The 26,031-nt window shown below is 41.5% G+C and overlaps 1 protein-coding gene across 1 annotated transcript in view; it reads left to right on the plus strand.

Moving 5' to 3' along the window:
* Positions 1-26,031, plus strand: part of abca12 (ATP-binding cassette, sub-family A (ABC1), member 12) — a 59,786-nt gene that overhangs the window by 16,982 nt on the left and 16,773 nt on the right. The window contains exons 20-52 of the mRNA XM_056438672.1: positions 788-900; positions 1,153-1,220; positions 1,586-1,728; positions 1,904-2,034; positions 2,365-2,507; positions 4,471-4,638; positions 4,867-5,084; positions 6,819-7,772; positions 7,956-8,062; positions 9,268-9,374; positions 9,943-10,142; positions 10,515-10,591; positions 11,428-11,558; positions 12,510-12,680; positions 14,292-14,456; positions 14,747-14,942; positions 15,668-15,807; positions 16,162-16,281; positions 16,440-16,530; positions 16,935-17,114; positions 17,479-17,806; positions 18,608-18,722; positions 18,855-19,184; positions 19,722-19,791; positions 19,894-20,028; positions 20,642-20,803; positions 21,032-21,215; positions 21,679-21,897; positions 22,467-22,663; positions 24,224-24,381; positions 25,010-25,243; positions 25,426-25,564; positions 25,736-25,982. Coding sequence (XP_056294647.1) covers positions 788-900; positions 1,153-1,220; positions 1,586-1,728; positions 1,904-2,034; positions 2,365-2,507; positions 4,471-4,638; positions 4,867-5,084; positions 6,819-7,772; positions 7,956-8,062; positions 9,268-9,374; positions 9,943-10,142; positions 10,515-10,591; positions 11,428-11,558; positions 12,510-12,680; positions 14,292-14,456; positions 14,747-14,942; positions 15,668-15,807; positions 16,162-16,281; positions 16,440-16,530; positions 16,935-17,114; positions 17,479-17,806; positions 18,608-18,722; positions 18,855-19,184; positions 19,722-19,791; positions 19,894-20,028; positions 20,642-20,803; positions 21,032-21,215; positions 21,679-21,897; positions 22,467-22,663; positions 24,224-24,381; positions 25,010-25,243; positions 25,426-25,564; positions 25,736-25,982 — 6,141 coding nt within the window. The remainder of the gene's footprint in view (positions 1-787; positions 901-1,152; positions 1,221-1,585; positions 1,729-1,903; positions 2,035-2,364; positions 2,508-4,470; positions 4,639-4,866; positions 5,085-6,818; positions 7,773-7,955; positions 8,063-9,267; positions 9,375-9,942; positions 10,143-10,514; positions 10,592-11,427; positions 11,559-12,509; positions 12,681-14,291; positions 14,457-14,746; positions 14,943-15,667; positions 15,808-16,161; positions 16,282-16,439; positions 16,531-16,934; positions 17,115-17,478; positions 17,807-18,607; positions 18,723-18,854; positions 19,185-19,721; positions 19,792-19,893; positions 20,029-20,641; positions 20,804-21,031; positions 21,216-21,678; positions 21,898-22,466; positions 22,664-24,223; positions 24,382-25,009; positions 25,244-25,425; positions 25,565-25,735; positions 25,983-26,031) is intronic.

Here is a 26,031-nt window from a genome sequence, read left to right on the forward strand (position 1 = left end):
TCACATTGTGATTATGTCAATGTTGTGTTTACAGCTAGTTTCTAATGACCCCTTGTGGCCAAAATAACAGTTTAATGCAGGTTCAAGTATATAATTGTTATAAGGCAAAATACTTGAACGTGACATTTTAGACAACAGTTTTATCTGTGTGAAAAAGGTCAAGTTGCTGTCCTTGGTATTCAAGGTGCTTTGAGTTCCACTGTCCGAGTTAAAGGTGGAGTCTGTCATCCCACGGTCTGTCAGCTGTCCATTCTGATCATGCTGGAGAAAAATAGATAGATAGATATGTACTTTATTAATCCCCAAGGGGAAATTTGTCGTAACAGTAGCAAATTTCCCGTTGGTATTCTGGTTTTCATACACAGTCCTGGCTTTAAATAGAAAACAAACAATGCCAAACAATACTAGTCCAGCAAGGACAGGGGAAAGGCCATGGATGCATTACGGGCAAGGCAGTGGGAGTGAGAAGGGCGCTACATCTGCTACATGTTAAAGTTTTAAAGGAGCATTGCCGAGTAGGAGGAATGTATTTGTTGGGCTTGAGTTCAAATCTCAACGATCTTTGTCCAAAATCACAGACTCCGCCGTTTAGTGTAAATTCATTGTATTCATGTTGTATGTCATAAAAATAGCCCCAGTGGATAAAAGTGATTAACAACCACAGGTCCAGATAGATGCATGACAACAAACGGAAAGATGGAGTGCATGCAGTCCTGCAATCCTTTGATACAATTGGATTTGACATGACGACCTTTCGATGAGTCAAATTAAATGTGTGTTTCTTAAGGATTCTGGAGGAGATGGAAACAGTCCAAAGCCTCCTGCCGCCAAACTGCACAGCCCAGGCCTACGTCTCCGCCCTGAGTCTCATCACTCACTTTATTTTGGAGTCTGGCCAAGGCAAGTCAGCTTTTCTGTGTCACTGTAGGTGTTGAATCCCAATGAACTCTGATGGAGTGGAGGTTGCATGGTGCACTTCGTTATTCAGGCCGACGCCTGCTAGATCAAGAGATGTAGATTAAGATGAAAGCAACACAATGTTTTTGTTGTTTGTGAGAACAAGACGCTTCGCTCCAAATTTTACACGGGAGATTATTTTTTTGTATGTTTGACATTGAAATTCACTTTTGTGAATATTTCTTGTAATTTCAGGCAACATGAGCCTTTGGGAATCTTTTGAGAGTGCATCAGTTGAAGATGTGCCCATACTCTTTGGCAAGGTATGGATCAAAACACTGTCGCATGCAATTATGCTTGTTTGTAAATTAATGTTGTGTCTGCAAGTTAAACATTACACATACTTGGAAATGAAATGCTGATGATACAATTTCTATGTGAAATTATTTTCCAACATCCAGTTCCAAACCACAAATGTCTACAAGCAAGTATGAGGGTTTTGAAACGCAGAATTTATCATCATTGACAGTCAAACAAAAACACGATTTATCTTTAATCGGTTATGAGTCCTGAAGTCAGTGTTCCCATGATATGTAATAAATCAAAGAGAATATAAAATACAATCCCTCTAGGTAAAATGTATTCCCTTTCCCCCCACTTAATTTCTCCCTTTATTTTCTTCTTTCAGATGGGTAAACTCTTGAGCAATCTTTGGCCACTTGTTGTGGGAGGCTCAGCTTCTACTGCTCCATCTCTGGGGGGCTTGGCACATCTTGCTCCAGTCCTGGAGGAAGTGATGACTGGGAAGGCAGACCAAGACACGTGGCACAAGTATGTTTCATTACCACTTCTAATGTAAAACGAATCAAACAAGTAATTACTTGATGTAGGTTGATATTATATTGCATGACTTGTATTTTTGTGAGACATTATATATATTTTTTTATTTCACTAAAGATACCACTGTTTAGTTGCCCTAAACCAAATTCCATGTGTGTCGTCACAGACTTGAAGAGCTACTACATGACCTACTGTCAACCCTCCAAGGAACGGAGCATTGGGACAGTGTCCCATCCGGTATCCTACAGTTTGAGAAAATCATAGGAAGTATGGTAAACAGCATGCAAGCGCAGAACGGTGAGGAGAATACTGAACAGCAAAGCTTTGTCTTACATTTTTTTAGAACCAGGACAAGGACAGACTGTTTTACAGTGATATTACAGTGAAGAATGAACAAGACCCAGAAGGGAGACTTGGTTCCTATGTTCAGTAGGAAAATATAGAACGCATTAGTCACCTTCAGACTTGTTTGAGTTATTACTGTCTAAGCTATGACACACCTGGAACATAACTCGCAAAAGTGTCTCCAGTACCATTTCATAAAAATAGTACATTTTGTTATCTATACTGCACTTTGTTGTTTTACAATTCATGTCGGTCAAACCATTTTTCCTTTCTTCCTCCCAGGGATGATCCTAAGCCTTCAGATGCCTGTGGGGACTCTGATCGGCAAAATTGTACTGAGTGTAAATTCCAGTCATTTTAACTTGTCCGAGGTCTCTGAAAGAATGCAGCTTGCAATTGAACACACGGTGCAAGCCGCTACACAGGTTAGACTGCTACTGTCCCGCCCGGGATAGCCTTTGCATATTCTGTCTCTCTGTGTTCTGTTTCCTCACCCTCATTTGCTGGCACTTCTTTTGTGGCCAGGATAGCGTGAGAGAGGAAGGTGAAAAGTGAGCTCCTATACCAGTGCATGACTCTTCATGCATTCTTGCAAATCAACAATACTTTAGTTCTAAACAGTGTCACACCTACTCTATTTATCGATTCCCATCACTTGACTGATGTATCTTTCATCCATTTGCACGTTTATTTACTTTTTTCCAAAAGGCATTTGACGGACAACGTTGTCCTTTCAGGTCAAAGATTACATGTTGACGTGACTTGGCTGGTTAGCACATGATGTAATCAGGACGCAGCTGCCAACTCGTATTAGCTAGGATTTATTACTTAAATATTTGTTTACTTTGTCTAAAGGTTAATAATACAAGTTGCTTTGTGGTAAGAAGGCAGTGGTATGAAGTGTTGCTTTGGACACTGACAAGCCTTTCTTGTTTTAAAAAAACAGACAAGCAAAAACAACTTAGGTCCTCGTCATATTATGTGACGCATGCTTCCTCAATGTAAAGCCTAAGCCATACACGGGCAAGCAGATATATTCTTATTTATAATGCAGTGTGATGCAATGTAATACCACAGCTAAACGGTGCTCAAAATGTACAATTACGTTTAAAGTAACTCATGTTCGTAATTCATTTTATTACCTGGCCACCAGGCACGTGCACAGACATTTTGGGGGACAGGTGCTCAAACCAAAAAAAGGGCACCCAATGCCAAAAAGAAATTCTGCCAGAGTTGAAGCATAAGCAGCATTACACCGATGATGCTGTCCTCCACCTGCGTTTCCTCTGGCAGCATCAGACCACTAGCTTACATTTTCTTTATGAATAAAGATGAATTATTAAATAGCAACAACAGTACAAGCATTCTGATTGGCAAATAGGTCGTCATGCCAGCCACGTATCGCCCTCCTCGCCGGTCTGATACATATCCGTATTGCCCTCTTACGTCATTTTCGAAACAATAGCCAATCAGAAAAAAAACGTATCTGTTGTATCTGGGTAAGATTTAATCCAGCAACCAATAAAGCAAAAAATAAAGCATCCTGGAATTGCGCGCGACTGATATCCGAAAGTTTCGTTCTGCGGGGGGGGGATGATGATGTATATGTCACTCTTGCCTGTCTTCACAACTTGAGAGTCCTGTGTTTGTCTGGTGCTGCGGGTCAGAGGGGAAGGAGGTGCACCCGTTTAGTGGCGTGAGGAGCACTGTGCGGAGGAGGAGGGGGAGGGAGGGGCGCGGCGGGGGGAAGAGGGGGGGGGGGGCTCGTGAGCGGCGCGGAGCATGTCGGGGCGAAATTCTCACAAGAACTCAAATAAATGCCCCGTCGGATATTAAAACACATTTGGGGGGACTTGATGACAGAGAGAGTAACTTTTATGCTTAAATACTGATGAATGAAAAAAGTGGCTCCAGCAAAAAGGGCACTTTACTCATCCAGGGCAAAGGGGCTGGTGCTTCAGCACCACTAGGGCTCTATCTGTGCACGTGCCTGCTGGCCACAGTACATTTTTTCTCATGTTTCTATATCAATATCTGTTCAGAAAATCAGCATCAGATGGACTAATCCATACCATAATGACAGATAGTGTAGTGTAGCAGAACTAATTCTTTACATTTGTGGATATCAGTATGACTCTTGCTACAATCTATAAGAGATTTTTTGTGTGTGTGTGCTATGTCAGTGTGTGAAGAGCTGATACCTGTGTGAGACCTCTGTCCTTTTCTTTGCTTCTCAGGTAACTCTTTGAACAAAGAATATAAGATTTCCCTTGTGCCTTCATCTCTTGTCTCACCAACATTTTGTTCATTTTTATATTGCAAACTGAACTGTCTTTCTCTGAACAATACACATGAAACCTAATAGGACATTGATAATTTCCCCTTCAGACTAATGGCACTTTGGAGTGCAGTGAAGTTCTCCAGGCCTGGGAGCCAGTGAGAGAGGCAGCTGGGTTAAGCCCCGACGCCTTGGCTATGTGGTGCACCGTCAGCCTGCAGCCCGTTTTTGATGCCTATGCTGCAGCCCAGACTGTCTACACACACATGAACACGAGTGTAAGTAGTTGCTTGGCAAATTAAAAGGGAAAGTGCAAACAAACAATTTTTTGGGAGTAATATTATAATCTGCGTTTGTCTCATAAACCAAACTTTAATAGTAAAATGTGTTTCAAAAATGTGACATTTAGTACAATTAACAGTTTAACCACTTGGTGGCAGTGTTGATACACAGAGAAAGCTGCCACATTGCTAACAGTTCATATCTGCTATATGTTTCCTGTGCAGAACCTGGGTGTGGGACCAATGACTGTGAATGCCACATCTGCCTGGATTGTCAGGACTGTACAGTCTCTCTACCAAGTCAGCATGAACAGCACATTTGTGATGGAGCAGCTCTCTGAAACTTTCTTCAGCCAGCTCTCTCAGCTTGCAAGCCAGCCCCTGAGCCCTGAAGCACAGCGTCACTGGTACAAGCAGCTCCAAGACATGCAGTTGCAAAACAGGTGACTATTTACAGCCACAATACAATTCTGTCATCGCTAACAAGATGTGCCCTTCATTCCACGCTTAACAGGAACATACACCAGAAAAGAACATAGAAAAATGTATTTGTTGTGAATCGGGTTTCCCAGATCCATTAAGTGATTATGGATGAGACGTCACATTAAATTAACCCCGTCGACTCTCAAAACAATGTGTTGCATCAGTGCGTTAGAATAAAAGGAACTGCTTCTTTTTGTGTCGGGGAATCCGTCATGGCATACTTTTGTTCCCAATTGTCTCACAAACCTGTAGCCTTTGTATATCATACAGACCAAACCACACTGACGCCAAAGGTTATGAGGACATTATGCAATCATATCAAAATACTGTGCAGCCAGGAAACAAAACCCACTGATCATTCTGATTAACAATATTGTATCTGACTGTGGACATGTCCATTATATTCTGTCAAGAGTCAGTTACATCCCCACACAGCATCACAGACTCAAACCCACTTCTTAACTTCTCTACATTAACTCACCTCGACATTTGCTGTTAAAACATCATCCACAATGAACCAGTCAGACCAATTTGATTCATACCCAATTGCACAACGAATTAGAGTGCTCGCATTTACATTCAACTTGATTTATTTAATAGGATTCAGCCTAAAACAGGCAGGCCTGCACACCTAGCAGCTTAACCATGATTCAGCTAGCTGAGGCATCCTTTTAAAATTGATTTTCTATCATGCCAGCTGCAATAATAAGCCAGGCATGGCCACAAGGATCATATTTAGCAGATCACAGGGAAACCATCCAGTCTGACTAAATGAGTTATAGATCATTGATCACAGTGGAAAGACTCCACCGTCTATTATCAAGGATGAAATAAGAAAATGATATGAATAAGTATAAAGCAAGATCATGAGGAAATACTACTTCTGGTCAAAGTTGAGGAATTCAAATTCTATGGAATCACTGTGTTCAGGAAGTTAAACTAACAGTCCATTTTCCATTAAAGTGCTTACAAGGTCTTACAATCAATTCAATTCAGATTATTTGTATTGCCCAATTTCACAAATTACAAATTTGTCTCGGAGTGCTTTACAATCTGTACACATAGACATCCCTGCCCCAAAACCTCACATCGGACCAGGAAAAACTCCCAAATAACCCTTCAGGGGGAAAAAAAGGGAAGAAACCTTCAGGAGAGCAACAGAGGAGGATCCCTCTCCAGGATGGACAGATGCAATAGATATGTGTACAGAAGGACAGATTTAGAGTTAAAATACATTCAATGAATATGACAGAGTATGAATAGTTCGTAGGAGGCATATTCCACGATGGAGACCTCCACGATCCATCAGGCAGATGGAGGTAGAGAGGAGGAGTGGGCGGAGTCTCAACAGCGGGCGGAGTCTCAACAGGATAGTGGCGTCGTCGGTAGCAGGAATTCCACGACCCAGACCTCAATGATCCATCAGGCAGATAGGATCTATGCCGTCTCATAGGGTCCGATGACCCCATGAGACGTGAAGTCAAAAGGACTCCGGGGAGAAAGCAGATTTAGTAACGTGTGATTGAGAGATGAAAATTCATCCCTAAGGAGAGAAAAAAAAGAGGAGATAGGTACTCAGTGCATCCTAAAACAATCATCACATATCTTTCTATTCATATTGACATGTTTTACACATGACACTAAAATCTACAGAATTAACTTGACATGCTTTAAATATCTCTTCTCGCCTTCAGTTTGTCTTGCTTCAAAATGGTCTCAGACGAGCTGGTGGATGTGGCCCCCTTCATCCGGCCTTACATTGAAGCTATAGAAAAATCAGTGAGCCATATCCTGGACAACTACCATCTCATTCAAGGCAACTCCTCATGCCAGGACCTCTTCGAAAAGGCAGCAATGATCTTCCTCTTCTCGGCAAACATCACGACAGACGACACGTTCCCCATGATGTGGGGACCGTTTTCTGGACTCAATGAATTATCTCTTACCGACATGATATGGGAAGCGGTAACACTGGTGATTGACATGAAGATTTTTGGGAATGTGCCTCTGGTTTACCAAACCTTGGAGCAATTTCTGGAGTCCAACGACTCGAGCGTGATTGTGCAGAAGGTGGCCGTGTTGTCTGCATGGTTGGACTCCACCGAAGCATTTGGACTGGATCTGCTGACTCAGGCTCTTCCCAAAGTGTACGACATCCTCAGGCCGGTCTTCTCTCTTCTGATGCAGATGAGTGTGGACATGCCAGCAAACATGGAGCAGTTTGTAGACTTGGCTGGAAACATATGTGCAATGCTGAGGCAGTTGGGAAGCACCAGTGGTTTTCAAGCGCCCATGGATTCCCGTCAAAGTATGTATCGGGGAGAAATGACAGCCGGTAACCATACGACGACAGTGAGGACCCGACACAGACGCCAGGCCCCGTTGATGCTGGCAAGAGAACCCATGGATGACTTCATAGACCTTTTCTACATTGACTACCCTGCAATGTTCAAAGCCATCTCCGTCCCTGCTACCACAACAGAAATGATGGACACAGTCCACGTGCTCTTTGCCAACCCTGATCTGAGCGTTGTGGTGAAGGGAGCTACAAGCGACATGCCCTGGGGCTTGAACGCCACTCGGGAAGAAACTATTGATGCTGCTCTTGGACTGCTCTCCTTCTTCACTCTCCCTGGGGCATTTCAGATGTAAGTCTTATTTTCACCGTACTAAATATTGCTTTCGGGAACGGGAAAAAAAGAAAGAACATTTTGCCTTATTTTCATGTGTAAATACATATCTCACTTCAGGAATGAATTTGCCCCAGCATCTAAAAAAACCTGCTTTTTCACCACTGTTTCACCGTGTTTGTTTTCCTGTCTTCCCCCCAGGTCATCAATGGATCTACTGACAAATGCCATCGATATGCTTCCCAGTGGCTTTCCATTCGCTTCAGTGCTGAGAAATATCACCAGAGCCTTTGCCCGCGAATCTCAAGGTAACTTAACTCTGACTCAGTCTGGACCGTGAGAGACTTTTTTTGACCAAGGACAGATTTATAAATTTATAAATAATGAAAAATGTTTACGTATTGGTTAAATGGAGAATACACAAACAAATGACCATTTATTCTTTTAGTTTCTCCAAATGAACTTTATCTACTGACTCCACCGTGACTCCTCTCCCACTCATGCCGACGTGCTGCTGTAATGCAGAGCTCACACTGGCACTGCAGCTTGTGTGTACATACCTGCTGTGACAGTATGTATGTATAATTGCAATTTGCCAGCGTGTGCTATTAATAAGTCTAACATGATGGAAGAGTGCCACCCCCTTTCTCTGACCTTCATGGCTATTAGGGCACCATTGGAAGACCATAAACTTTTTGTTAATGCTGTAGTTATTGTACACAGGATTATTGTGTGGCATAATTCATTCTGGAGATATGAGAAATAAGCCTTCACATCAGCTTAGCTTGAGCTCCCAAAGAGCCCAAGGCCATATGGCCCTTCTCCAGTAGAAAGCCACTCAGCACCTTTTTAAATCTCATTAGCAAAGTACAATTCAATCACTTATCCTGTCCGCCCGCGCTAAACGTCTCCCCTCGCACTCACACAAGTGGACATCTATGACCTCCTTTTAATTGGCATCTGTGCTGGTGTGATAATGTTTTTAGTGCATCGAATTACTTTGTAAGCAGCTGAAGCCGCTTCACTTTTCTGCAACCCTACTCCCATTCTTCACGCACACACATACACACACACTCACACACAGAGTGAATTGTTGTAATTGCAAAGGCCTCTAGGTGTTGAGGACCCTGAGATTAAACATCACCATTGTCTAATTTTGGCCTAATTAAATATTCTGTCAGCACATCTTGCTGCCTGAGGTGTTGCCTTTCTTTGGACTTATCAGATGTGTTTTAATGCACGACCGCTGCTAGAACTGCCCGCCCTTCTGGCCCCATCAGTACCGCACAGGGCTTTACTTTAAGTACACCATTTGCTGCTTGCTGGCTGATGACGCCGCCCCGTAATGGTGCAAGTCGTAATGAAACCCAGTGGGATATCATGTTATTCCTTCACCTTACAGACCGTATTGCCTTCTTTTTTCTTTCCGTTCACATCTTGCTGTCTAACTCTTAATAACTTCTCTCTTACCCTCATTTTCCCTCTCTGGTTCACTGTCTGCCTCCCTTCACAGAGAACATAATGCTCATGCAGGAGGCCATCCAAACAGCCGCTGAGCTCCTTCAGATCAACATGATGGACCCGCAATTCACGGAGCATCTTGGCAACCTGAAATCCAAGGTCTCTGCACACATGCAACATTCATCCAAATAGGAATGAAAGCTACTTAGCCATTTTACTTAGATGAAAGTAACATTTCTTAAATGTCATGTTACGTTGTGGGGGTGTTGACTTGAGTCACACAAGTGATGATGACTTGATATTTGACCCGACAAAATCAATGAAATACTTGCAGCTTGACCTGGACACCAGTGACTCGTGACGACACTTAGACTTGAGCCTTTTGACTTGAAAACAACTTATCTTTCCCCAAGCCACAAGTTCAAATGTGTTATGTAAGAAGTTTGTGTTGCCAGTGCCAAAAACTGCTTTAAATCTCAAGAAGTCAAGGTTTTGCTCAGACCTTAAAGGAAAGCTTGAAAGACATAACCATCACCAGTAAAAAGCTTTTCAGAAAAACCCAATCAAATTCTTTAGTTGGATTAGAGTTCTTTGAGTCACAGTGAGACGTATGTTGACGGGCTTTAACCTGGACTGTGTGTCCAACCAACCAATCCATGTTGCTCTTGTTTGATCTGGAAATTTGACAAGATACTTACTGGTTGCTTACGTAATTGGTTTATTGTAGGTGTGCACCTTGGAGGAAACGGAGTCTGTGCGTCTGCTGATGTGGGCCCTCTCCTTTGAGCCCGGTCAGCTTTGTCGCACTTTTCTACCCAGCCTGCAGATCTTGGTTGAGAATTTGACGATGAACACAAGCTTTCTGAACGATGCCATCTTCCAGATCGTCATCGGAGACCCTCAAGCCTACAATATCCAGTCAAACTGGTACAGCATTGTCTTTCTACGTAAACCATTTTTTCTTTCAAAGGATTTCACAGCAATTAGCAGCACTTTGTATGGAGAACGCTGCTTTCTCTATTGTCTAGGTTTGTTATCTATTTGATCCCTTCTGTATAATTTGGTAAATCGTGTTCCGGGCTGTTACGCCTTACATCACGCGTAACCTAGGCTTCAAGAGTATTGAAGTCTGTAAAAAAGATTTAATTCTGTCTTTTTTTCCACCTCAGCCCATTTGGCCTGCAGGTGGCCTGGAAGCTATTTATTTAATTGATATAATGCAATATTTATATTGTTATTTATTGTATTCCTTGATTCAATTGCATTTATCTGTTTTTGTCTGTGTGCACGTGTTTACAGGTCCTCTGTTTTAAATGAAGGGATGGGCTTTAACGCCAGCAGCCTGAGGTCTTTCAACATTAACGTCACCTCACCAGGTGAAACCTTTCAGGCAGACATTCTCCTCTTTTCTGCTTTTTCCGCCTCACAGATTGTACTTCTCACTGCTGGTTTTTGTGATTTTTGTATGTAATTTCTCAGCTAGCGAACTATGAATAAGGAAAGGGATAGACACATTGGAAAGAAAAATAGTTTATATCTAAAAAGTGTTTGAACTGTTTACAATTCAGATTTAAGGTTGTGGTTATCTTTGTACTGAAACGGATGATTCCTAGTGTTATCTGTAGAGAAAACTACAGCACAAAACTTGTTTCCATAGCAACAGACTCGTTTCAGCTCACCTGTTGCTCACTCGTTATGATGCACCGCTTTGCTTTTTGCTTAACTATCTAACAATGATAACTAACTACAGCGGCCAATTTCCCCACTGTCATTTTGTCCGTGGTTGTTGTTCGAGTGAACATTAAACCAGTGTGTCCTTCATTGTGATTGGCTGGCTGAGAAAACGGTTAATCTCATTCAGCGCTGTTCTTTCTTCCAAATCAGCAGTCAGGTGCAGCGCTTTTCAAAGAGTCTTTCTTTTGTATAAAGAGTTATTGGCAACTGGGAATGAAATATAAAAAAGCTAGATCTGAATACACCGTGAGGCAGCTGCTCCACCGGTAATGCAATGGGCATATAGTGTTGCATTGAGGAATAGTTCACGAGACAACTACTCAAAAAATGAAAAATACAACTGAAAGAAAATATGTTTTTGTAGAATGCTAACTATTATAGAACAGAAATTGTACAGGTTGTATATAAAAAAACAAATACATATCCACATTTTTAAGAAATACACTGGTCAACTTGCTCTTGTGTCACTATTTCCTAGGAGGGGTGACCGTCGGTGAGTTGCTGAGGAATAAAACCGCCTTCGTTTGGGATGTTCATCAACACATGGATTTTGACCCAGCTGCTCTCCGCCTCCTGATGGAAACCATGCTACCAAACAACAATTTAGAGGTGAGCCAGGCACATCCATACATATGTTGCCTTTATGGGACAAATGGATCACAATTGTAGGCCTCATCAAAATAAGTGGCGGGCCAATGTACATGGGCCATTGTCCAGAGCAGACGTGATTTTGTGGAATTCTTGCTTTCCTCTTAACTATGCCAGCCAGTTCACTGAAGATTATGTTGCAAAAAGTGTGCAAAAAATATCTTTAAAGAGTTTATCAGCTGCTGGTAATGGATTATTGTATGCACACTACACAGGTAAAATAACAACACGAGATGTGCTTGTACAGTAGCTGACCTTTGTATCTCATATACATCCCTTTAACTTGTTTCCATAATTGCCAACCTTATGCGTTATTGCACAGCATTCTTGCAAAGCATTCAGAGCAGTAGGATTGATTTCTTCCCCAACATACTACATTCAATTCAGTTTATTATAGCCCAATCTCACAAATTATGAATTTGCCCTAGTTGGCTTTACAGTCTGTTCACATACGACATCCCTGTCCCAGGACCTCACTTCAGATCAGAAAAACTCCCATGAAATAGAAAAAACCCTTTCAAGGGGAAAAAAGGGAAGAAACCTTCAGGAGAGCTACAGAGGAGGATCCCTCTCCAGGATGGACAGAAGCAAGAGATGATGTGTACAGATTGAAGCATTACAGAGTAACAACACATTCAATGAATATGACAGAACATTGTGTTATCACTAAATCGAGGATACAGCAACCCACCAGGTTGTCAAAATAGAACAGGGATTTGGAAACGCATTTACTGAATAAAGCCTCAGATGAACAGTTTGAAAGTAGGAATCTGGTCTCAGTTGACCCACATGACCTATTACTGCATGGTTAATGTTTAAGCCTGTCTGTTGTTCTTTGCACAACATACTTTCTCATGTGTTTCTGTTGCCAGTATTAACTGTTTTCATGCACTCGTAATGCTTTTCAAACAGATCCTGACCTGGTTGGTCAACTTGCGTCATTGCGACACCACAGCAGCCTTGAACAGGGATGAGACCAATGTGGTCATCTTAAAGGCCTTCTGCTCCTTGTCTGATGAACAGTGGTACAGCTTCTCCCTGCTGATGGCTCGCCATATCAACACACAGAAACTCCTCTACAGAGTAAGGCTGATTTCAGATTGAGTCTTTTGTCAAAAGAACAAAAATGAAACATGTGACACTTCTTCCAAACTGAATGCTTTTTACCTGTATCTGTAAATATACCAGAACATGTGGGAAAGAGGTGAATGCACACTTCTCTCAGGGCTGATTGGCTAAAGCAATCGTTGCTGTTGGGCTGTCATAAACATGTTTGATGCCAAAGTGTGTTTGTTTGAGGAACATGTTAGAAAGAGAGTAATGCTTTCGTTCGAGAAAATGTTTGATCTAAGAAAGCGGTCCATCCTAAAAACTCATCTAGTTAGCTACATACAGTAATTTAAAACAAATTAACTGTAATCGGCCTCTTCTATTTCAAGTGCAACATGGACTCAGTTTAATCATAGAAAGTAAAAATCAAAATCCAATTCACTTGTAAAGACTGGAGATGAAAGAAAAAAGAGCTGTCACAGTGAGTAAATTAAAACTATAGAAACATCACAGCTAGAATAAGAATTAATGTCCTCCGATCCCTAACCATGAAATTACAGAGGGTGTCACCAAGGGTGCCCACTTAGCCCCACACTTTTTGCATTATTTATTTATATATATATATATGAGAGAGAGAGAACCTCTAGCTCAGGCAATAAGGGAGGATTGAGGGATTAATGGGGATTTAGAATATATAAAGGACTCGTATTGATGTCCTCCTTGAAACAGTTTGGCTCATTCTCTGGTTATACATTGAACAAACAAAAGTCCCCAATACTTTCTTATAACTTAACATAGAACACTGATTTGCCATCAATAGGGAATCCCCTGCTGTTAAATATCGTGTAGTTTGGATCACAAATAACATAATCAGAATAAAGAAATTGAATTATGGTCCTGCTACTAAGACAATGAAAGCAGATCTTTGCTACTCGACTTGTCAAACCCAATTTCAATCGATAAAAACATATGTACTCCCCTATTAGGGTCACTCAACTCCTGTTACGGTTCCCTTTCAAGATTTCAAAGAATGATGTAGGATGATCTAAAGATTTGTGTGGGAAAATAAAAGGCCCCAGATTAAATATATGTCTTTATCATTTTCTAAAGCTAGGGTGGAGTCTCACGTCAATGCATTGAGGACTCTTTTACTGCCGCCCCCCTGATATGTTGGTTTATTCTGAACTACTAAATGGGTTTTTGGATGTTTTCTTTCCGAAAGTAGACTTGCAGAGTAGTCCAAAATCTCCAAATTGATCAGTGCTTCAAAAAAACTATGTTTTTGTCTTAATTTAGAACAAAACAAACATCTTGTATCGCATATGGATTACAAAACTTTTAAAAACGGATTCTACTGTCCCAGTCATACAGAAATAGGAGAGGTATACGCAACTGTATTGCAATTATCAATGAAAAACATGATATAGAGAAATGTGCCTTTTCCCTAATAGTCAGATAAAATACTGGGAAACAAATTGACAGCTTACTGTCTAAGGGATGTAACCTTCTAGCACCCTGTTCTGTACCCATGTGTGGCTCATACTAACCCGTCTTCTATTCATTTTGTCTTTAACCTACAAACACCAATAAGAAAGTGAAATACAATTGTAGACACATGTCTGAATGCTGGTTACTGTCTTTCAGATGGTGTTGTCTGAAGAAATTCAGAGCATGGTGGGAGTTATGCTCCAGATTGCTGAGGTTATAACCAACATGATGGATATGATTCTTCCTGCTGTGGATCAGCTTCAAACATTCATGCGTTCCATTGAAGACCTCAACCTGATGGCTGACAGCGAATTTCACCAAGTATATAGTCTTTGCTAATGTACAATGCATATACCTACAATGTATTCACGTGTTTTCTATCTGTGTGATCACTAAACTTCGCCGAAATTAAGGAATTCAGTGCTCAAACAATCCCTGTGGCCATTCTGATAACACAAAACTGGTGGAGGCAACATCACATGTTCTTGCTGATGCTTGTTTTAAATGTTGTTTGAGGGCTTTGTTTTGTATTTCCATTTGCATGACACACATTTAATGTTTAATTCACAAAAACCATAAAGTAATAAATGTTTCAATCTGTTTTTTCCCAGATGGTGAGAGGGCGGAGCACCAGTATCTCCAGCAAAGCTACGTTTGTCACCCTCTCTCGAGCGTTGTGCAACAAGGGTATCCTGGCTCTGCTTGGAATCTCAAAACTTCCCATCACGGCTGAGTCCAACCCCACCTTCCCCGACCAGATCCAGAGGGAGCAGATGATTGAGAGGTTCAAGATTCCACCAAATGCCAGTATGTTGGGAGGAGGGAAGATTTGGGGCTTTTGAAAACTGAATTTTATAATCAGTGCAGTCGCCATTGTTAACTGTATATTTAGTATTGTTATTCAGTCTTTCATAGCATTCCTTTGCTCTAGAAATCATTCATGGTTATTATTATTATCTTATTACAAGATATATACAATAAAATTGAGTTGTAAGCATAAATCACAAAATTGACAATGCCAGTAGAGTAACATATGCCCTTAACAATGTGCCTTATATCAAATAGCGACACAGGTGGACTCTCCTCATGCTCACAGAAGGTGAAAATTAAAAACTCAGAAGTGACACAGAAATTCTAGCTCGTAACTAGCTAACTGCTTTAAGGAATGCTCGAGTCACTAATAATAGCGAAACATTTTCACCAACTTTGCTTCCTCAGGACTTTAGAAAGATGTTAAGTTTGCTCACTTCTTTCTTTGTTCTATTTTACTTATCATAATCCCAAAATAAAAGACCACAACTACATGACATGTTGGATGCGCTACCTGCCAGTCTACTGTTTCTTCAATTTTGCCGAAGCCAGCTTTATGAGACTCATTTATGTATTGTTGGTCTTTTCATGGAATCATCAAATTACATCCTTGTCCTTCAACCTAAAAAATAATCCTCAAACTGTCTAAATATTTTCAAACATAAGATTTCCCCCTTGTGAATACGGTTTGCCTGGTTCTGCTCTCGTCTTTTCTTGTTTAGCTCCCTTCTGTATGAACATGTACCTGGACATGGTCAATACCACTGGAGGAGCCATCGCCTGGGCCTTCCTCAAACCAATGCTGGTGGGACAGATTCTGTATACCCCTGACACACCTGTCACCAGGGCCATAATGGAGAAGGTAACCAGTACATCAAACATATCAGTGCCATCTTCTCTGGGGGTTAGTACCTTCACAACCTTTTATGAACTGTATGTTCTAATTCCTCCAAAAGCCCTCATCTGACTTTGTCATGCTTTCACAGAGGATTTGACCACTTCTATTTCTCCCTCCTCTCAGCAATAGTTACTTCTGTAGTCTTCATGCACCCCGACCGGCATGTAGTAAACAATAAATACTGTTTTGCAGGGAGTATACACATATTTGTATGCACCGCCATCTTCTACTGTGACTCTATTTCGAGCAATCCACACACACACACAGCCATTACCCAGCCATTTCAAATGTTTTTGACCATGTCCTCTCCTTGTCCAGGCCAATGCCACCTTGCAGGAGTTTGCGAATCTCAGGAAGTACTCCGAGGAATGGATTGAGTCCTCCAACTACATCATAAAGTCTGCCGAAATACTCACTCACACTTTGCCAATGCTGCAGGTACAAAAGCTCTGTCTCCTGTATATCTAATTATTCTCCCTGGCTTGCTGTCGGTTCGCTCAAATTCGGCTAATCTTTGCAGTGGTCTGCGACGAGTTTAAGCAGCAGAATATTGATGTTGTGCATTGTCTCTCCCACTCTCTCTCCCCTCCTCTCAGAATTCCCTCGGCAATTCCTTTGTTGAGAATTTCATTGAGGTACAGACGGACATCAATGTCGGCAGAATGAAGGAGACGCTCAGCAACTTCTGTGAGTGGGCATTTGAAGGTCTTACTTTTGTAAGCTGCAGATATCAGGCTTGCCTTTACATTCCTCTCTCAATTATTACTGGTAAAATATCCACACTATTTGATAATAGGAGTGCCCCATAGGTTTAAAGGAAGCATTGCAATACATATGCATCTCCTTCATGTGATCATGTCAGTCCTATTTTCCACAAGCTCTGACTTTGACGTACAGGTATTTAATTTGATTTCATGGTATTGTCAGGCCATATTACTTTCTAACTGAACATATAACAAACAGGGCAGGACATTAAACAGACACTGCAAATGTCCTTGGTTACATTTCAGTTTGGAGCAATCAAATCTGAAACTGCACTCCGAGTTTCTTTAACCCTGTCACTAACTTTCTAAATATCTTTTTTTCCAAAGCTAACATGACCCTCATGCTGGAGAAAAACAAACGCATCATGAGCCAGGTCACCACTTTGTCAAGCCTGATGGTGAACATCTCCTCCTGTGTCAAATTTGACCGTTACCGTGGTTACGACTCTGCCGACGAGCTTAACGCTGTAGCTCAGGACCTTGCCAAAAAACGTGATCTCTACGCAAGTGAGTACAATGGACAGGCCTTATTTGGAAAGAGCAGACTCATTCAGTCCTCAGGGTTCATTAGGACAGTGCATCTACAACCTGCAATGGTTTGTGGTATTGATTCATCCTCCCCCTTACACTGTCCCTTTTATATGTTCAGAGTTTGTGTGTAAGATAACACCATGTTTTATAGTCCAAGCCTGTGACAGAGACAAAGTATCCATATCTAACAGTGCTTCCTCTAAAGGGTTCTTCTCTGTTGATAATGAGTTGAGTTGAGGATGCTTATCAATGATCTTTCCAGGACAAGTCATATAAGAGCTAGTCTTTGAATTGTGTTTGTATAAAGTGTGTGTCGTGAGATGCTGCAATCTGTCTTAAGGTGTCATCTTCAAGCTTCCCAATGACAAGGACTCATCCAGGAAGCGCCAGGCCAGGTCTTCCTCCTCCACATCCTCCCTGCCTCCCAGAGTCAGCTACACTATCCGCATGCACATGGACAACGTCATGCGTACTGACAGAGTCCGGGAACCTTATTTTTATAAGGACAGCCACATCTCAGCCAGACAGGCGCTGCGCTACAACCGAGGATTCATCTACCTGCAGGAGAACATCGATCGAGCCATCATCGAGACCCAGACTGGAGAGAGGGTTACAGAGCCAGCCGTCCAGCTGCAGCCCTTCCCCTATCCCTGCCACTCTCGGGATGAGTGAGTCTCCTGAATACATGGATGCGCACTCATACATGCCAACAAGCACCCACCCACACATACAGTATGAGCATGGTTGGATGGATGCATAGAAACGTGAAAGGATCCTCAGTAGTAAAGGCATTGATGTGGAATAATGCATGCTCTCTCATTATTCATTTGCCACTCGGGACCGTCAGTAAGTCGTCATTCACAGGAATCTTTCACATTCTAATTGGCTCTGCACCATGTACGTGAATATTCACTTTTATTGTGTGTTCATCTTTGAAGACCAGAGACGCATACACTCACACACCCTTCAGGCTATTAAGGAACACATCTCATCTCTGTTTTATGAATCTAAATTTAAAAAATGTCCCGTGCATCTATACACTGTTTCCTACAATTCACGCGGCCTCTGGCTGGCTGCCTTCCGATGGAGCATAAGATATGTTTAACCTTCCCTTGCTGTTGTTCTGATTTATTACTCGGCAAAACAATTTCTGACATAAGTCTTGGAATATTGCTGTGTAATATGAAACACAGCAGGCACTAAATTGCTATGCATCAGGCCAAAAATATGATTAGGACTTTTTTTTTTAATGGAGAGGTATTTACTTTGCGCAAATGATAAGAGGATCAGAACACGGCTGTCAAAAAATCTCCAACCCCCCCCCACGCCCTTTGATATTGTTCTCCCGCCCTTCATCTCTGTCTCTCAGCGACTGAATGATGGGCCTGTTCATCTGCTGTTGTTGACGGTGATTGGATGTTAGATTTTCTAGAAATGTGACTGACAGTTGGCACGCCTGTATTCCCCAGGTATCTGGAGGCCATCTCTTTTGTCTTCCCTCTCATGCTGATGTTAGCCTGGGTGCTGTTTGTGGCAGACTTTGTAAAGAAGCTGGTACATGAGAGAGAGCTGAGGCTGCATGAGGTAATGCAAATGTAAACTCTTCCTCCCCCTGTAAACATGTACAAGTACTATAAGCAAGCCAGCACGTTACATCTTATTGTTAACTGGCATACTGTGTTTTTCCATCCATTGATATTCTTGCTTTTCCTACAGTACATGAAAATGATGGGAGTCAACCCGCTCAGCCACTTCTTCGCTTGGTTCCTGGAGTGCACCGCTTACTTGGTGTTTACCATCTTCTTCCTCACAATGGTGCTGAAGTACGGCAGAATTCTGCCCAACAGTGACGGCTTCCTCCTTTTCCTGTACCTTTGCGATTATGGTTTGAGCATCCTGTCCTTCAGTTACCTCATCAGCTCCTTCTTTGACAAGACATACATCGCCGGCCTTAGTGCGAGCCTCCTTTACATCCTCTGCTTCTTCCCCTTCATTGTGGTCGTGGCCGTGGAGACAAAACTCACCTTTTCCCAGAAGGCTGCGCTGGTGAGTAACCTCCTGTCAAAAAAAAATAGTGTATATATATAAATGAACAATAACGTTATTTCTTATAGAATTTACTAGAATTTATTTTATCTATTCAATAAAACAATTTGACTAACATTATGATTCGGAATATATTACTGCAGCCTCAAATAGGCAGTTAATTTAAGAAATAGTCTGAGTAAGCGGTGGCTTTAGCATCCAGTTGTTTTCCATTGCAAGGTTTTATTTTTCATGTTGGCAGTAGTGCAATTCAAACTGACAGTTTACAAATATTTCGGTTGATAAACTTAATGCAAACTATTTTTTATTGTTATGCTTCCTGTCTGATATGATCATGAATTGGAGGTCCGACATCACACCACTGCATACAGTTTTGCATTGAATAAAACTTTTTTAATATCATGACAAAGGTATATCACTTCATACTACACAATCGTGTCAATACCATAGAAGAGAGGTTTTATGGAAAGGCATTGTTGGAAAAAACAAGATGTATTGTCTCTCACTGGCTAAAATGTGTCTCCTCTTTATCTACAGGGTTTGTTTTCCCCAACCTGTTTCAGTTATGCCAGCCAATATGTGTCTCGGTATGAGACCCAAGGAGAAGGTATGCGTTTGTGGAAATCTGGATGCTTTAAACATGATCTCTCTGAAATATAAGTTGCTTTAGTCGGTGGGAAGTAAATTAAATGTTCTCTTGCCTCTTCAGGCATTCAATGGAGCAACTCGTACATCTCGCCCATCTCTGGAGACACATCCTCATTTGGTTGGCTGTGCTGGCTGCTGCTCATCGACTCCATCCTCTACTTCATCATCGGGGCTTACATCCGCATGGTCTTCCCAGGTAAACTCTACAATCATACAATTCTTTAAAACTTCAAGCACAATGATCTTCAAGTCAGCAGTCTGGATACTTAAAATATTTAAGAAAATAAATCCATAACAACACTTTTTCAAACCATTGGTATTCACTTCTCCATCCAGTTGATTCTAGTGAAACGTTGATCCGATAATTTTTCAATCATAATTTGCTGTACAAATTAATGTGTGAACGGTACAGAAGTTCTCATGAATCTATCTGGAAGGGTTAAATCTGATTTTATAATATTTCTGTGTTTATTCTAGAACATCAGACAGTGTGTTCAGATTAGCTTTACTTGTTGGATTATCCTTTTACCAATCTAACAGTGTACCCATTTATCTTTGTCAGCTCAGCTGTTCTTGAAGCGTAATGGCAGAGCCCATGGTAGAACGCTCTTAGCATAACTCTGATTTTATAATATTATATAATATTAGCTCTCTAGCTATATAAGTAAAGTATTGGGAGTAGATGGATCAGTCGGTGTGGAAATGTTTTCAATTAGAGGTAATTTCATTAATTAGTTTTACTTGTTTCTAAATAGTGTTTCACGTTATTGTATTTATTAGAAATATTGGGTTCTTATTTTAACCTTCAGGAAAGTACGGCATCCCCGCCTCATGGTACTTCCCCTTCAAGGCCTCCTTCTGGGCCGACCTGTGCCGTTGTGTTAGGCCAAACAGTAAGGGGGGCAGCGGACTCCTTTTCATCAACATCCTGCAGGAAAACCCTCCCGTCTTTGCCGACGACAAGGGAAAAGGTACAGGAGGAAAATGACATTGTACTATCTTGTGGAAGATAACAAAAAGCAATGCTGTCTTCTCGGGTCTTGTTTTTTGAAGCAAGAACATGATGTCTTTCCTTTGTGTCATTTTTTTGTGCTAACCCCAACACCTCACTACATTTATATGCCACCCTCACTCTTTATTTCATTCCTGTCCCCTGTGAGTTTTTTTACAGTATGCCTCTGTCTCCATGTTTCTCTCAGGCCACAACACTCTTTCCTCTCAGGCTGGGGAGGATTTCTCAAAGCTCCCAGTGGGCGTTGCTCTTCATGGTCTCAGCAAGATCTATGGCGACCGACCAGCAATTCAAAACCTTAATGTTTCTTTCTACGAGGGCCATGTCACCTCACTGCTTGGTCACAATGGAGCTGGCAAGACCACCACCATGTATGTGTGGCACAATCTTTCTCTATTCTACAGTATCAGCAAGTCATACAATGAATGAGAATGCATATACTATATAACAATTCATACTAAATGAAAGGTCTTTTACATTTTATTCTGTGCATCAACAGTTCCTTTAAAAGAGTTTTCTGCTGACGGGGAGATTGTTTTGTCCAAATCTGGTAAAGCTAATGCATCGTTGTAGAGATTAGCTGTACAGGTTTTCATTAACTGGAGCACTTAAATCTACATTTTTAATTTGAGAAATGTTGATGATGCTCTTATCCAGAGCAGTGCACAATGAATGCATCAGCGTTAAATGTAAAAAAAAAAAAAAAAATGCTGCATAAAAAGCAAATGAAAGGACTTAAATATAATATTATATACTTTTTTTCCAAATATGAAACATGACATAACCCCAAAACAGAATGTACTCGCATTGTAAATGCTCATGCTTTGTGCTTAGGTCTCTCCTGACTGGCCTTTTCCCACCATCCTCGGGCACCATTGAGGTGTACGGCAGAGACATGCAGACCAACATCAATGCAGTTCGCAGAGACATGGGGGTTTGTATGCAATACGACGTCCTCTTTGACCACATGACCACCAACGAGCACCTGCTGCTCTACGGCCAGATCAAGGCCCCACACTGGTCAATCGGGGAACTGAATGAAAACATCTGCAAGTGAGTGACCAAGCATGCTCAATACGATAATGCACTGTGTCTAAAAGATGATGTCAGGGGTTCTGCATAATTTAGCAGTGGTTTCATTTTATAACTTGTTTTAAGTGAAATACATCAGGAAATGGACCTCTATTGCTAGGCCAATGTCATGCTCTCCAAAAAAGGTAATAAGGTCAGAGGTCATTAGAGTTTAACAGTGAATAGTAGCCCATCCTTAACAACGGGGACTGGTTACACAGCGGACATTTTTAAAGATAGCAAGTAGGCATAAATGCAATAATTCAATAATTGTTACACTTTGTAAAAAAGAAAATATCTTCCTGTGGCATAAAGCAATGGGTTGAACCCCCAGTTGCATTGTAAGACTATTTCTGGAGGCGTTTTGCATGACTAGAGGAGCAGTAGTAAGCCTCAACTCAGAAACTGAACCTCTCCACCGGTTCCTTTAGTTCAGAAACCCATGCTCGGGAACTGATGGAAGTATAAATCGGAAACTGGGTTGTAAAGCTCGTAAAAAGTATGTAAGATGAGCTCAATGTTAAATGCTTTTCCATTGACTCCCCTACCAGGATCCTAGAGGAGACGGGCCTGTACGCTCACAGACACAAGCGGGTGGTCACACTGTCAGGCGGCATGAAGCGCAAGCTGTCGATCGCCATTGCCTTCATAGGGGGCTCTCGCTTGGTGGTTCTAGATGAACCCACCACCGGAGTTGATCCCTGCTCCAGGCGCAACATCTGGGACATGGTCATCCAGCACAAGAAAAGTAAGTCTCTAGGACACTAACTCATTAATTACTATAACCACCTGTACTATTGCTGTTATCACTAATAATAAGAATGCTGATAATGATAAGAGAAACAGGAAGAAATGGCAAAAGAAAAAATATAACTAACCCAACAAAACAATCAAATTATTCTCTCCCAAGGATCAATACTTGGCCCGACTTTGTTCAGTTTGTATTTGTCTCTATGTATGTATGTATGGATGTATGTACCTGTGGCAATATTTACCGTGACTTTTTTTTGGGTCTTGATTGGGATTCCCTACAGTGCTGTCTTGCTGCCATCAAAGACTAAACAGCCTCTAACCACTAGCTACGAATATTCAGCCAGACATCTAGTGGCTCAGAAATATTCATATAAGCCTGTAGTCTATCAGACCAACGCTCCCCCAAATCATTGTTGAACAACTTATTTACGGTGTATTCATGCTTTAATTTTCTCACCTTCACTACTGCAATTCATTATGTACTACTTCCTCAATCATGCTGCAATTCCTCATCTACAGTTGGTGCATAATGGGTCAGCAAGGCTTCTGACAAATACTCATAGGGTATATATCATCAGCCTTGGCTGAATAACATTCATTCCCATTTGTTTTGGAATTCATTTTCCTTATTACTTTTAAGCCCCTCATGTTTGTCTCTGCTCTGTATTTATGATCTTGCAACTATTTATACTGCACCAAGACCCCAAACCAAATGTTGGGAAAAGTTCTACAGTCCAGGTTTTGGGGAAAAAAGGAGTTCAATGGATAAGTATTTAACAGTAATTACACATTGTATTCCACTGAAGACGCCTCTCACTTCGTATTGCCCAAGAGGGACAGGAGTAGAAGAGCAGGAACCGAGAGCACACCCTGGAGGGCTTTTTCACACTTCTGAAATTTAGCAAATAATTAATCTAAAAGAAATCCAGTATTTTTTTACTTCAGGCTGTCTTAGAGTTAGTAATGGCAGAAAGACTGCCAAATGTCATATAATTGTCGCTGTGGAAAAATATCCTGCGTAATTGGCCCCGTGTCAGATGTTAGTGAGATTTTGGTGCCAGGGGAATCTATTCCAAAATAATCTTTCTTCATTGCTTGCTGTTTGTGCGCCTTTTCCTCTGATTTTGATAAGCACAACACAGCTTGTGTGTGACTTTGTCTTTGTGACGTCTGATTTTTGGTTGTTTATTTGCATGTGTGTTGTAGCATACATGTGTATGTCTGCTGCTACACTTAAAAGGCCAACATGTGCTCACTAGGATAAGTAAATAAGGAAAATAACTTTTTCTATTATACATCTAGATATGGCTTCTGTGTTTTACCACCTTTCTGAAAACTTTAAACTTCGACAGAGTTCAACAGATTTCCTTGGCTGGTTAAGATAATCTCACTGTGTGCATTTAACAGACATCAAATCCCTCGATTTTCATGTATTATGTTTCTTTATTTTCACACAATGACATTGAGAGTCCATTTGAGTTGTAGTTATGGGTCTGGAATGGTAAAATGATCCTTACACAAATAATGCAGATTGTTTTATGCGTGTGTCCTGTAGACCGCACCATCATCATGTCCACCCACCACCTGGATGAGGCTGAAGTACTGAGCGACCGCATCGTCTTCCTGGAGGAAGGAGGTTTGAAATGCTGCGGATCTCCCTTCTATCTGAAAGACAAGCTGGGTCAGGGCTACAAGCTCACTCTCACCAAGAAGGTATTCATCCCGACGGACATACAGTCACATTGTTTGGGACAAACCGGTCAAATATCCATGTTTCTCTGGTGCGCCATGTTATCATTTTACCATACTTGAATGTTGAGTGATTGTGGGCCACAACGGTTATCTTAGATTTGAGGTAGTAAAATGTATCTCATGCATTTTACTCAGACTTTCTCTTAACAAGGAAAATGCAGAGCCAGAATAAAAAGTAACATTGCCCAATACATTATAATGAAGGAGCTGGCCTGTTCATGTGTAAATACATTCTTGGTTTTATTTTTGCCACATCAGACACTAGAGTTGAACACGATACATATTGCAATAGTGCGATGTATATCAGATATATTTAAAAACTGCTGAATAGGCTAAATTTAACACACGTAATTATCTGCTGCCCTTTTAATTGATTCATACTATATCTTACACTGCTTTGATGCTATTTCTTACCAGAATCCTTCCATTTAATATAGTTTTGTATATGCCAGTTTCACAATTTCTCTATTTTGGCCGATTATTTTCTGTTTTTGGCTGTATCAAATGCCAAATATACATTTGAATCTACTGGCAGTTGATTTATAGGTGTGCAATGTATGATAAAATGTTCCTGCTTTCCTTACCGCAGATGGAGAATTTAGAGTCTGAGCGGATTGACAACGCTGAGCTGAAGGTTTTCATCCAGGCTCATGTACCAGCAGCTCGACTGAAGGAAGCCCTGGGTAACGACCTGGTCTACACTCTGCCCCCCTTTACTTCATCCAATGCCTCCTCATACCGCTCCCTCCTGACCGCGCTGGACTCCAACCTGGACGCCCTACAGTTGGGGGGCTATGGCATCTCTGACACCACCCTAGAGGAGGTAAGCTCATACACAAGCACACACAAAATGTTTCCTCTGCAGACACTGGGGAACAGACGTTTCCACTGTGTCGTGCTTATAACCATGATCAATCATATTGAAGCAAAATCACAAGCCGTCAAATTATTCCAATAGGCTTTTTTGCATACACGGATGATCATGTTTTATGTTTGTCTGTCTAGGTGTTTCTCCAGTTGTCTCCTGGAGGCTCAGAAACTGGGACCTCCTATACTATCTCGGAGACGATTACAGACAGGGATTCCATTGGCAGCTTCCCTTCAGACTCCAGTGGAAGCTTCTCCAGCTTTAGTAACAATATCAGTGAGTAAAAAGATGCATGATGGGAACATTTTTATAAAAGTTATATTATAGATTTTCATAGTGAAGCTAAAATATTTAAAGTATACTTCTACTGACTTGGTGAGGTCTGGGGAGAAAAAACAGACGGAGTTGATTAAATCCCGTCACAATTTCATCTCCCATGTGTTCCAGACCTTACCGGTTCATCCATGGTGCGCGGCATGGCCCTGGCATGGCAGCAGATGGCAGCCATTCTGATCAAGAGATTCCACCACAGCCGTAGAGACAGGAAGGGCCTGCTCACGCAGATCCTGCTCCCTGTTGTGTTCATAGTGTTTGCTATGAGTCTGGGCTCCATGAACAGCACCCTGCATCAGTATCCTGAGCTGGAGCTCAGCCCCGCGCTTTACAACTATGCACCGAGCTACTCTTTCTTCAGGTCAGTCCCCATGACAAAGACAATGCAAGGGAGCACTGGCAGGGAAGGC

This window comes from Pseudoliparis swirei, chromosome 2 (assembly GCF_029220125.1).
Source record: "Pseudoliparis swirei isolate HS2019 ecotype Mariana Trench chromosome 2, NWPU_hadal_v1, whole genome shotgun sequence".
In the NCBI taxonomy this organism is placed as follows: domain Eukaryota; kingdom Metazoa; phylum Chordata; class Actinopteri; order Perciformes; family Liparidae; genus Pseudoliparis; species Pseudoliparis swirei.